Genomic DNA, 13043 nt, shown 5'->3' on the forward strand with positions numbered 1-13043 from the left:
CGCAAAAACCGCTGCTGTTTTACATCCCCAAACATTTTCTGATATCAAACTCCACTGGAACCGTCTGACCTCGTCACCTCGTCCGGGACTGACCTCAAAACCCCCGGCTGGGTGCATCACCAGCTGCTGTTAGGGGTTAGGGGTTAGGGATTAGGGGTTAGGGTTGCTTCTAGATTGTTGCGGTGCTGCTCTGTGAGCCTGCCGTGTTGCCGTGTTGCGGCGTTCACGTCCAAACAGAGGAACCTTTAACATCCTGCTCAGCATCAGACCGGCACATCCTCACCAGGGATTATTTCCAGAATCTGCACATTAAACATGACTCTATTACCAGCTGAACACTTTCATTTTGAGACTGGTTTTACTCATTAGTACTCCTTTTTTTTTTTTTTTTAAAGTTTGATTTAATTTTTGCTTTTTTGGGTGTGTGGAGGAAAGTAGGAGTTTTATTGTATGATGTAAGGGCACACAACAATAAAACACTTGAATCCATAAAAGAGGCGCCCTTTAGCTCTTCACCTGCCTGTATTAGTGTGTGTGTGTGTGTGTGTGCAGCCGGGCTCAGAGCGGCAGCAGGTTTTAGATGCATCTTTTTAACTCATCTCATGTCAGGAAACGAACACACAGCCGCCCTCGAACCCCAGCAGAGCATTACATCGTCCTGACTCTGAATTTAACTAAATCAACTGCTCATGTGACACCATGTATGTTTTATGTTCTTATGTGGTATTTGTTCGTTTTGTGTTATTTGTTTGTTTGTCTTTTAACTTGTACAGCACTTTGGTTCAACTTTGTTGTTTTAAATGTGCTCTATAAATAAAGTGGTATGGTATGGTATCAATTAAAATCTTTAGGTTTGAGTGTCTGACAGCATGATCAGCACAGGTAGACTGTCGTGTGTGTGTGTGTGTGTGGTCGTCCTGAAGCCCTTTTTACTGTCCATCAGTTTGTTTACGGTGACAGAGGAAAACCAAAACCACGGCAATTTTAATGCTTTTCTTTTATTAACAAAATAGCCTTTACTTTATTCATTTCATCTCACAAATGAAAGTGAAAATAAGACTTTTTTTTTTAGTGTAACATCTCTTAACTGCAGAACCAATAAATCCAGGCTCTTCCACTTTTATTTCAGCCTTTTCTCAACAGAAAAACAACAACAACAACAAAACTTTTTTTTTTTCACTCGGCATGATGAGAGAAACATCATAATCAAACAAAACGCAGGAACTCAGCAGCACTCTGCAGCGTTCTCAGGAGAACAAACATGGAACAGCTTTACAGTCCCATCAGAACCATGTGAACACGAGTCAAAGACCACACACACACACACACACACACACACACACACACACACACCACACACACACACCACACACACACACACACACACACACACACACACACACACACACACACACACACGTTTCAGGGCTGGAACACCAACACAGGACACACAGCCCTGAAAAAGTCAAACCAAGAGCAAATCAAATGAGTAAAATGTCATAAAGAAAAAAAAAAATCATCCTCTCTGTGTTTGGATCCACTTCTCCTCCCATAATGCCTCTGGGCTGCCACGCAGAAACCTGCAGGAGGACAAGCGAGCAGATAAACCCCAAAACCCGCAGAGCCTGAGCTCTTCTCCACGATAGCAAAAATACAAAGCATAATTTACAGTAAAAAATAAGACAATAAATAGCAACAAGCAATATAAACAATATAAACAATGAATATAGAAATAAAAATATGAACAATATAAACAACTGTAACTGATTTTTTCCCCCCAGTTCTGCCCACTTTTAAACTGGAATATATTTGACATTGTTTATCTCACTTGATTTATCACATGTGTAGTTCTCTAAGCTGGCGTTCTGTGTTTGTGTCCCTGTGACAGTGAGCTCTGCTGAGGCTTCGTGACCTTACCTTCGGTCAGTCCTTGGAGCTGGCAGGTCTGCAGGTCGTTCTGCACTGCTGCTGCGCCTGGAAACACCCAGACGCTCCAATCAGTGGCAACAACAACAACAACTTTCATGTTTCATGTTTTCACCTGAGAACGCTTTGGTTCCAGAAACAACATGAGGCACGCCGACTCGGCCAAGCAGCATTATTGTATGGGCATTATGCAAAGTGACCTGGGAAAAATTGCAACAGAAACTCTCTCAACTTTTTTAGTCGCATAAGTATGTTGCTTATAACATATCAAAAGTCCTAAGAAACCCCAGTGGTGGAAAGTATTGAAAAAAGCTGAAATAGGTGATGTCCCAATTTCCCATTGACACCCATGTTAAAACAATCATTTATGTAAATGCAAAGCAACTGAAAACACATGGAATGGGATTTTCTCCCCTCAAAAAGGGGGGGGGGGACATGTTTAGCCATGTTGGTCATACCAATCGATTGACAATCCTTACAACTTATTTCTCATTGAAAAGGGGACTAATCAGGCTTCCTAACGGTATAAAAGACAACACCAATCGGTATTGTTAAATGGGAGAAATGATCAACTGAAAAAATATTGCAGGGGATTTTGTAAAAAAAAAAAAAAATTGGTCGCTTCCCACACAATTACCGGTGTCACTCATTCCAGAAATGCAGGATCCTTACAAGCTGTATCTCATTGGAAAGAGGCTTTACAACGCTATAAGATACAACACTATTGGGTATAAATAAAGGGGAGAAATTATAAACTGAAAAAGCGGTGCAGAACTTTTTGCCCAGTTTACATAAATGAAATGAAAATAAATGATACTTTCCACCACTGGGATTTCTTAGGACTTTTGATATGTTATAAGCAACATACTTATGAGACTAAAAAAGTTGAAAGAGTTTCTGTTGCAATTTTTCCTGGGTTCACCCCCTTTTTGTCACAAAATATACAATTATGACCAACTTTAATCCAGAATCTGCTCGTTTAAATATCACTGTAATCTGACTCCTCACAATCTGCATCTGCAACACAGCGTGATGCAAGCAAGCAAGCTGTCACATGAGGGTTGTTGGTTTGAATCCCCAGGCCGGCTGAGGAAGGAGCCGCCAGAAAGAAAACAACAAAACAAAAGAACGAGAGAAAAGACGAGGAACAGAAACACAGACAAAGACACAAAGAGAAACAAACAAGGAAAGAAGATAGAAAAATAAAACAAGACTAAAACTACAAAAGGAGGTGAGAGAATCAAATAAAAAAAAGACAAAGAAGGAAAAAATAGGAAGTAGAAAAGCCTCAGGTGAGCGCACAGCTCCGCCATCACACAGTGACGCTGTCGCCCTCGAGATAAACACAAAGGAAGCTTCTTCGTTTTACCCTCTGAGTCCCATAAAGCTCCTGTTGTTATTCATAATGAAGAAGTCAAGCAGCTCTTTTCATATCAACACTGTGAGTGCAGTGACTGATCATCTGTCATCCTGGAAAAAAACACATCCAATGTGTCTGCAAAAAGCCCAAACTAATTATTTTCTCCGTCGTCCCGGCTCCTTTGGTTCTACACACTCGGCTCTTATTTTTTAGGATTCTGAATAAGAGCGATGTAAAGGGACGCATTTTTAAAATTTCTTTCTTTTTAATTTCTTTTGTTATGTGCTGTTACAAATCATAAAGCATAATCAATCTATCAAACAGAGAAATGGGGTGAAAACAGAACCCCTCTCACTCTGCTGGTGGAGGCAAAGACAAGAAAAAAAACAAGTAAGGGAAACAGAATAAAAGAATAAAAGACAGAAAGTCAAAAAGAAAGAAAGGCAAGGCAAAGGAAGACAGGAGGTGAGAGTGTGTGTGTGTGTGTGTGTGTGTGTGTGTGTGTGTGTGTGTGTGGGGTCATGCTCACCATGTAGCTGCCGGTGTGGAAGCCACACATGTACCAGCACATCAACATGCCGCTGAGCGTGGTTACGTCCACATCCGCGCCGCTGCTCGCCTCCTTCCTGCCGCACAGAGGAGGCGCAGGAGGAGGAGGAGGAGGAGGGACGAAGGACACACACTCCTGCACAGGAGGACAGCGTCAGTGAGGAGTCACAGCTCTCACTCAGCGCTGACGTGCTGCTGTCAGCTTAAAGGAAAACTACAACGTTTTAGACAAAGTCCCTTTTCCCTGTTCCCCACACTGAGACCAGATGTTGGACACTGTTTCCACATCTGGACGTCCAGTGCCTCAGATCCTATGGCTAGCATTTCCGTTAGCTTAGCATAAAGACTTGGAGTCTATGGGAAGTGAACTCAGCCTTCCAGCAGCTGTGCAGCTGTCTTCTCCACATGTGGGTTTGTGCATGAAGCCTGAAGCAGCCTCAGCATCACCCTCACATCAACAACGCCCCACGAGCAGAGGTTTACACAAATAAAACGTCACAACTACGTAAAGCTGCACATTCTCAGCTGAAACTTCAAAATGCTCGGATGAGGCGTGTGGACTCACGGCCGAGCCGATGTTGGGTGGAGGAGGAACCGGAGGGAAGAAGGAGAACAGGTTAGCGGCCGGTTTCTCTGCTGCGTCGTTCTGGAAGTTTCCCCCCCTGCCGTCTGCCTGAAGGGGGTCAGCGGCTCTTTCTTTACCCTGAGACGACAAACACTCGAGTTACACGGCTGCTAAAACCTTCACAGTCAAAACACAATGAAGCACAACCTGGCAACAGAAATAACTGCAGAACAACATTCAACCTCATTAATGTGCAGACCTACAGCTGACTGGCTGCTCACTCAAGATGTGATTAAACACTGAAATCTTATGCTCTGGATTTTAAGATTTTTTCAGCACCTGCAGATATTGTTTATGTGTGTGTGTGTGTGTGTGTGTGTGTGGTGTGTGTGTGTAGGGACAGCAGGGTGTTTCGACGGACCCAGTCCCATGGCTGTGGGGAAAATCAACTTATTTCCAGAATTTTCTTGAATCAAGCCTCATTTTCTGATCTGCCTCATTCTGCCTTGTTTCAACACATCTGGGAACCAGTGAAACTGCACTGGGATCAGTTGGATCATCTCATCCCACTGATCCCAGAGTGACATTAAGATGAGACCAAATGACATGTTAAGATGGAGGGTTATTTTTTTAGCTCGGCTGCTCCCCCTGCTGGTCGCTGTGCAGACTCACAGTGGAGGAGCTGGCCGGCCTCCTCTCTCCGTCTCTCTCTGCCTGGCTCTCCTCCCTCCTCTTCCTCCTCCAGTCGGAGCTGCTGCCAGTCGGACTCTGCCTCCAGGTGCCGCCCTGCACAGGTCAGACGGGACAGGTGAGAGGAAACCCCAACAGAGCTCCTTAGAAAGAGGCTGAACAGCTTCAGTGCTAAAGGGAAGAGATTCTCCACGTGTCTGGAGCTCCTTTCTTGTACATAGAGAGGATGTTGTATAATCATATTGATGTGTGATATTAGATATCATCCTGTCCTGGTCCAGGTGCTGGTCCAGGTCCAGGTCCAGGTGCTGGTCCTGGTCCTTACCTTGGCGGCGGTGGCTCTGCCCGGGCCGTGGAGCTCGCCGGGGGCCAGCAGGCTGCAGACATCTTGTTCCTCCTCGTTGTTGTAGCCGTCGAAGCGAACCCTGCAGCGCTCCCCTCTGACCCACAGCAGCACGGCCGGGTACACCAGGCCATCCTCCGAATACACGGCACGGCAGCGCGAGCCCGCCTTCCACACCTGAGACACACACACACACACACACACAGTGGTCACTCTGCTGCTCGTTACCACACTTTCAGCCTCAGTCACACAGAGCAGGCTGCAGACTGAAGGTCGACCCATCAGCACCAGTCGGACGTTTTCCAATCTACCAGTTAGGGACGTCACGAGAACCGATACCTGATATATGATTTAGCCTTCATCAGGCCGTAACCGATTCTTCCAGAACTGATGGGGGCAGCATACACACGATTTACGCTTGTTCAAGTGTGGCTGAAGAAGAACCAAACACAGGTGAAAGACGGCAGCTCGGCCTCGGCTCGTCAAACAGAAACACGGGAGGAGTCGTGTCTGGAAGGATTCTGCGTTGGAGGCAGAAGCTTCACAAACCCTGATATGCAAACGGTGCCATCTAAGTTTCCAGAAAAAGCTTAGCGAAGCACCTCAAAGACAGGCGTCCTGATTTATTCAAAGAATTCAAGCAGAGTGACTTCCAGTTCATGTTCTCCTTGTCTTGAAATAAACCAGACCTGATTTTAATTTGGGAGAGCTGGCGCTGCTGTGTAGCCAAAACTATTTCAGCCTCAAGTAACTGAATGTTAAACACATTTTAATAAAGGAGTTGATACTGAAGGAAATGGGATTTTTTCTTTTCTTTCTTTCTTTCTTTTCTGTGGTATCGAAACAGGTATCGAGAATCGTGGAAATTCACTGGCACTGGTATTGACTACTGAATTTCTGATATCATGACAACCCTACAATCAGTATGATCGTCAACTCTGATCGATTAAGCCCCAGTAAAAATAATGATTAGCTGAAGGCCTGGTAATCTGATCAGATTTGTCGTACAGCTGCATGACAACCTGGATTATTTTAGTGTAAACAAAACAAACATCTGAACTGTGCAGAAACGCTGATCAGATTTCAGATTTCGGGGCGGGGCAGTGAAGCTCTCGGCTACCTGTCCGTCCGTCTGCGGCGGCGGGGAAGTTTCCGGACTCTTCAGCTCGCTCACATCCTTTTCCTCCTCGTTGCCGTAGCCGTCGAAGCGGACTCTGCAGCGCCGGCCGTCCAGCCACACCAGAGTCCCGGCGTACAGCTGACCGTCTTCCGACCACGTCGCCTTACACTTCGCCCCGGTCGCCCACTGACACACAGAGAGAGAGAGAGAAACCAGCCAGCTGCATCAGGTTTATGGCTCTTTTCGACCACCAAGGCTAACAAGGAACTTTCCAGAACCCGGGACTCTTCAGAACCTGTGAAGTTCAGGTTCTGTCTCTTGTTTCATTTCCCACTGAACGAGGAACCAGCTGTGAAGGGCAGGAGGTTCCCCCACAAAGTCTTTTAAGTTTTAAATAGGGATGGAAAAAAAAATAAAATTGATTCACTGACATATTGCAATTTTTTTTTTTAAAGAAAACAGATTTTTAAATCGACTGTATGATTCCTGAATCGATTTAGAGTAAAGATATTGGTGTCATATGAAACTAGACCTAAGGAATCTGTTGGTACCAACATGTCATGCTTGATCATTGGCAAGGCAACTAAATATCACTGCAAAGTTCAGCTCAATTTTAAATTTTAAAATTAACAGAAAAGAAACTGATGGGTCGCCTGTGTTATCCAGCTGATGTCATGTTCACTTTATGAATAAAAAAAGGACACGGTGAGTTTCCTGTTACAATAATGTCGTATAAAATGCCGCAGGCCGGTTTCCAAGCCGTTACCTTTGGCTCAGTGCTGGACTCGGCTGAGGCCGGGCAGGGAGCCTCTTCCTCGGCCTCCTGCGGTGCGTCTGCTGGCCGGGCCGCCACCTCTGGCTCCAGCCCCGGCTCCGGCTCCAGCTCCAGCTCCGGCTCCAGCTCCAGCTCGGGCTCGGGCTCCAGCTCCAGCTCCTCCCGGCCGTCTGTCTCCGCTCTGTCTTGCACATCGACAGGCTACACAGAGCAGAAAGCACTGGTGATTCATGATGACACGATCGTGATATCTTGCATGGATAGAACTTTAACCAACCTCCCTTCAGAAATCTGGCAGTTTAAGCTCCCCATCTTAACGTAAAAATCACGAATGTTATTTACATCAGCAAAGATATTTTAGAGATAATTAGGACCCACTCTTCCACTCAGCATATTTCATTTAATCTACACAACATGGACAAAAATACTGGGCCACAGCTCTTAATCACTGAATTCAGGTGTTTCCTTCCGCCCCGTTGCCACAGGTGTGTAACCTCCAGCAGCAGCCATGCAGTCTGCCTTTACCAACATCAGTGACAGAGCGTCTGGTTCTAAAGAGCTCACTGAGTTCCAGGTGCTGCTGGAATAGTGATGGAACAGGAAGCCACCGCTGCAACATGTCAGCTGCTGAAGCTTCTTCCCTCCTAGATATTCCACCATCAGCTGGAAGTGGGATTATTGCAGATATTCCACCATCAGCTGGAAGTGGGATTATTGCAAAGTGGAAGCGTTTAGGAACCACAGCGACTCGGCCACCAGGGGGCGGCACCACGTGGTGGGTGGTATCGAGCACGGTGAACAAAATGTGGCCTTATAGTTTAAATGTTGCTGGGGGGGAAAATATCACACCTGAGTGATATGTCATTATCTAGATATGAACATGCGCAATATTAATATCTCAAAAGGCAGCAATGTGAGCAATATCAAATTTAGGGTTCGGGTTAGCCTAAGACACTGACTGGTAAAATACTTTGTGAAGTCACTGCGTTTTCAGGTCCAGTTGGTATTTTCATATTTTTTTTTTTCTTTTTTTTTCTACTGAAGAAAATTTTCACTGTTGCTTCACTTAAATTTTCTAATAAGTCATATCGTATAAATATCGAAATTTTGTCCATATCGTACAGCCCTAACATCTTCTAGGGACAGAGCTTCACCAAAGTCCATTCAAAAAATCTGTCAGTTTAATCTGCGCATCTTATCGCAAAAATTACAAGCATGGTTCAGCAGCGACAAAGATATTTTAGAGATAATTAGAATCTACTCTTCCACTCGGCATGAAATTACATCTATACGTACATATAAAGTTCGTTTGTTAGTTACTTCTTGATATTTCCTCTATTCAAATACTGTTTGGATATGGTGATGGGCGCTTTCCACTACTGTGAACAAAATATAACCTGAAGATTTGAATGTTGCTGGAAAACAAACAAAAAAAACATGCATGTAAAGTAATCAGTGAGCCGAATGAAGCACCTTACCCAAATTATGTGAGAAAGGTTCTAAGTTTGGTTCTAACAGGTAACTAGAATGTGGTAAAGCACTTTGGAGATAAAAAAGCTAAAAGTGTGAATGGAGCCTGGTTGGTTCTGTCTGCTAAGGTAACGGGGCTGAACCGGCGCCAGGTGGCTGCCCGCCGCGGGACAAAGTGTGACAGCTGAACCTGGAGCGGAGAGGAGTCGAGGGCTTTCTCATGAGCCTTCACCGGGGCGAGGTCATCCGAGGCAGCCGCCGCCACGGCTCCGTCCTGCGGGGAGAGGAGAGCCGGGGCCGCCGGAGTTAGCACAGCGGCTAGCACAGCGGCTAGCCTGGCTAAACAGGGTTTTCAGCGCTGTGACGACTGTTAACTTGTTCCATAATGTCACGTTTCGCCATGAGCCCTAAAATACAGATATCAAACCCACCTCCTCTCCGTTTGCTTCGACAATGTTATTTTCTTTAATTTCAGCCATAATTTTCATTTGTTACAAGCGCTTTCATTTCACAAACATCCAACTTTTACAGAGGCGTCAAGCTGAACGGACTCAAGCACGGGACTTCCTGTGAGACATTTCAGAATAAAATACTCGGCGCTCAGGATCAGAAACAGAACTCAGAAATACTTTACTGCTCCCTGAGGCGGAGATGGGGTCAGCTGCAGTTGCTCGAAGTCTCAAGAGAAGAATTAAATTATAAGAAACAGAAAACAAAAAATCAATATAAAAGTATGTGCAAATATGTGCTAGAAATCGCAAAAGAAATGTGTGCGTAATGTGTAAATATGTGCATTAATCCTATTTGTCCGTTAATCCTGGTTGTAAAAAAATATGTTCATTGTTTACATTGTATATAAATATGTGCATTTATTCTACAAAAATATTACCAATAAATACAGAAATAAGAAACTGCACAGTCCTGTGCACACCTCCCCTGTGTGTGTGTGTGTGTGTGTGTGTGTGTGTGTTCAAGTGTGTCTTTGTTTGTTTGAGTGAACTATTTTGCATTTCTATTCATTTCTTTCCATTTTAGAAAATAAAGATGACGGCTTTTACTTTCAGCGTGGTTAAAGTAGGTGACTATATTGTTGATTTTATATATTGAATTTGGAATAGATTGGAATTAATTTGTTGTGGATAAACAATAAACAATTCGATATTTTCTATAAATGCTGTGGTAGACAGATATAAAGATAGACAGACACACACAAATGAATAGATCTACACTTAAAGATGTATACACATGTTTATGAATCATGACAATAAAATACACTTAACAATGTTTATTTTTAGATTTGCTTTTTATATTTTCATACTTTGTGGATTTTTAAGTCGATTTTATTGATTTTTTAATTATGCATATTTTAGTCGTCATAATTTTTCAGGCATTTATATGCACGCCCATATATTTAAAAAATCTATAAAATACACCACTTTACTTTATATATTTTAAAATATATTTTTATATTTTTAATATACTTTTTATATCTCCCTTACCTCATTATTGCCTCAGTATTGTTTCTTTTATGTTGTTATTTGTCTCTTCATGTTGTTGTTTATTTGTATCAGTCGATTGTCCGTGTCTTATTGTAAGAGGCACTGCATTTCGTCGTATGTACACAATGACAATGGAGGCTTCTATTCTATTTTGCACTCTTACCTGTTTTAATTCCAAGAGTTTGTTCTTTTAATGGCATTCAGTTTGATTGATATGAGCTCATTCTGTATTTGCCTTATATGGAATCATCTTTTGTGTTTGCATCTTATTTTTTTATGTGTTTTACCTAAAATTCATCTGCCTGATATGAGCTTATTTCTTTTAACTGCATTTTACTGATTCGCAGTCGTGAACTTCTTTTAGTGTAGCCTACACTCCATGTGTTTATGTGCACTGAATATATGTATGATATCGATGTATGTAACTGTCTTATATTTTTATTAATAGTAGCAGTAATTGTATTATCATTATCATTACATTTATTATTATTATTATTAATATCAGCAAAATGTCCTGTCTAGTCAAATCATCAGACAGTTGTTTCTGATGAAATATGGATGGTGTCTATGTTCACCATCTTGTGGCCTTTATTTTGAAGGTAACATCCTAACACTTCCGCTGTTAGCTTGCTGACGCCTGTTGGTTTGACGCAGCTTGTTGCGGCTCTACGGCGCCTCGCGTGCCCGCAGCCGGCGATAATTACAAAACTCCCGCGAGCGTCTGCGTGACGTCTGTCCCCACTTGCGCGGAGCATGCTGGGATGTGTAGTTCTTTTTTTTTTTTTTTTTTTTTTTTTTTTAAACAAGCTGTCCAAAATAGTTTCCGGTTTTTCAGCTGTGGAATTTTCAGAATTCCAATGTTTTTCTCATAAATGCGTGATTTTTTTCTCGTAATTTACAAATTAAAGCACTTTTGTTAAAGCAAGTTTGATTTTTTCCTCTCAGAATATTACGAATATTACCCTTCCCTCCCCGGCTCTGTCACTGTTCCCTGTTATGGCCACTGCACTTCTTTATACTGTCACTGAAGCAGATTTTTTCCCAGCATGCTGTTGGCTCCTTGACAAAGAAAAACAAACAAACAAACAAACAAATGAGAAAAACTATTTTCAAGTTTTTTCTCTCGTGAGTTTTTTTCTTCTACATGTAAGACTTTAATCTCAGAAACTTCTGCTTCTGTGTTTCTTTTTTTTTTTTTCCCTAGAGTGGCCCTGATGATGATGGTGATGATGATGATGATGTTGGTGGTGATGAAGAGGGAGCTGAAGGCTGCAGACACCAGAGGAAGAGGAAAAGACAAGCGAGTGTCAGTCAGCGGGAGTCCACACACACACACATACACACAAACACACATGCACATACACACACGCACGCGCGCACCATGTGGTCCATTAGTCCTTGTGTATTGCAGTGAGCTCGTCACTGAGGCTTTAATCTGTTTTTCCTAATTTCTTTGTGGGTTTTTTTTTTTATTTCCTCCTCTCTAATGTAAATTTGCTATATCAATAAAATTTGATCGACTGTTTGATTGATAATGAGACTGATCAGTAGCCCTGACTCTGGTGACACGGCCCGCTGCTGATATTTTTCTGACTTTTAAAAACTTTCTGAGCAGAGCAGAAACCCTTTCAAATTCACTTAAAAACGGAAAAGAGGAACCATGAGAATATTCCTAAAACACCGGGACACAAACCCACGCCACAGCGACACGTTTGGAAACACAGCTGGAATCCTACAATAAATGAGTCTGTACACACCACAACACAACAATGCAACAATAATAACAATAACAATAATCATAATAACAATAATCACAACAATAATCCTAAAGTAAAATCCATAAGAATATACTACAAATATCACAAAGGGAACATGAGAAGCTCCGTGTGAACCCTGCGGTGCAGCTGACACCCTCCGCTCCTGGAGGAACATCATAAATACACATTACAGCAGCAGCATTATAGAAATATTAAAAATACCATGAAGTGACACAATGTCGCTAGAAACTGTGGCAAAAAAAGAGGCAGATTTCCTATGTGGGAATATTATGGGAATGTAATTTTTCCACATTTCAACTTTATAAAACCTGCTGAGTCGTTTAAGTTTTTTTTTTTTTGTCTTAAACTTCATGATGACTTTATGTTTCTGCTCACAGCTGATCAATAAGTGATGCCATCAGATCACGAGCTGCGGCTCCATCCTGCCTCTCATCATCATCATCATCATCATCATCATCTTCCCTGCATGTCATGGTATCGATTGGGATCCTGATTGGCAGTTTGTCACTAATTGATTTCATCAAAACTGAGCGGTCATGTGACCAGCTGATGGGCTCTTGTTAGTTTTAATAAGAGCCGCTAACAGGCCGCAGCAGCTTCTAATGAGACCATTAAAAATATCAAAGTGCTTTTAGCTGCGCCTAAGAAACACACACACACACACACACACACACACACACACACACACACACACACACACACACACTACAAAATAGGCCTATTCCTGTAATAAATAATAGAAAAGCTGCAAAAGTTCTTGTTTTAAAGGTTCTTAATTTTCGAGATGAAAGGGGTAGAAGTAGAGAAAAAAACGCACAAATTTATTTGAAAAAAGAAGAAAATTCTGAGATTATAAACTCAAATTTACGAGAAAAAAATTGGAAATTTATGTAGAAAATTCTGATATAAAGTCGCCTAAGTATTATAAATTATCACTAATATTATAATTAGGGTCTTATGTAATTTTT

At 42.4% G+C, this 13043-nt stretch overlaps 1 protein-coding gene across 1 annotated transcript; it reads right to left on the bottom strand.

The window, feature by feature from the left end:
- Nucleotides 1-982: 982 nt before the first annotated feature.
- Nucleotides 983-9377, bottom strand: LOC115358350 (survival motor neuron protein-like). Its single transcript, XM_030050291.1, has 10 exons — nucleotides 9230-9377; nucleotides 8989-9072; nucleotides 7320-7529; nucleotides 6554-6739; nucleotides 5416-5610; nucleotides 5073-5186; nucleotides 4401-4538; nucleotides 3816-3971; nucleotides 1918-1974; nucleotides 983-1580 (listed from the first exon to the last, which is right to left on the bottom strand). The coding sequence occupies exons 1-9, from the start codon at nucleotides 9284-9286 to the stop codon at nucleotides 1924-1926; spliced, it is 1191 nt and encodes a 396-aa protein (XP_029906151.1). The 5' UTR covers nucleotides 9287-9377; the 3' UTR covers nucleotides 983-1580; nucleotides 1918-1923.
- Nucleotides 9378-13043: the final 3666 nt, after the last annotated feature.

The sequence above is a fragment of the Myripristis murdjan genome, chromosome 4, assembly GCF_902150065.1.
Source record: "Myripristis murdjan chromosome 4, fMyrMur1.1, whole genome shotgun sequence".
NCBI classification, from domain to species: Eukaryota; Metazoa; Chordata; class Actinopteri; order Holocentriformes; family Holocentridae; genus Myripristis; species Myripristis murdjan.

What these genes read in the sequence shown, in the direction of transcription:
- LOC115358350 (XM_030050291.1), bottom strand. Translation starts at nt 9,286, where the DNA reads ATGAAAATTATGGCTGAAATTAAAGAAAATAACATTGTCGAAGCAAAC. An exon ending in TCGACTCCTCTCCGCTCCAG is followed by an intron (nt 7,530 to 8,988) that starts GTTCAGCTGTCA and finishes TGCTCTGTGTAG; the next exon opens with CCTGTCGATGTGCAAGACAG. An exon ending in CGCCGCAGACGGACGGACAG is followed by an intron (nt 5,611 to 6,553) that starts GTAGCCGAGAGC and finishes TGTGTGTCTCAG; the next exon opens with GTGTGGAAGGCGGGCTCGCG.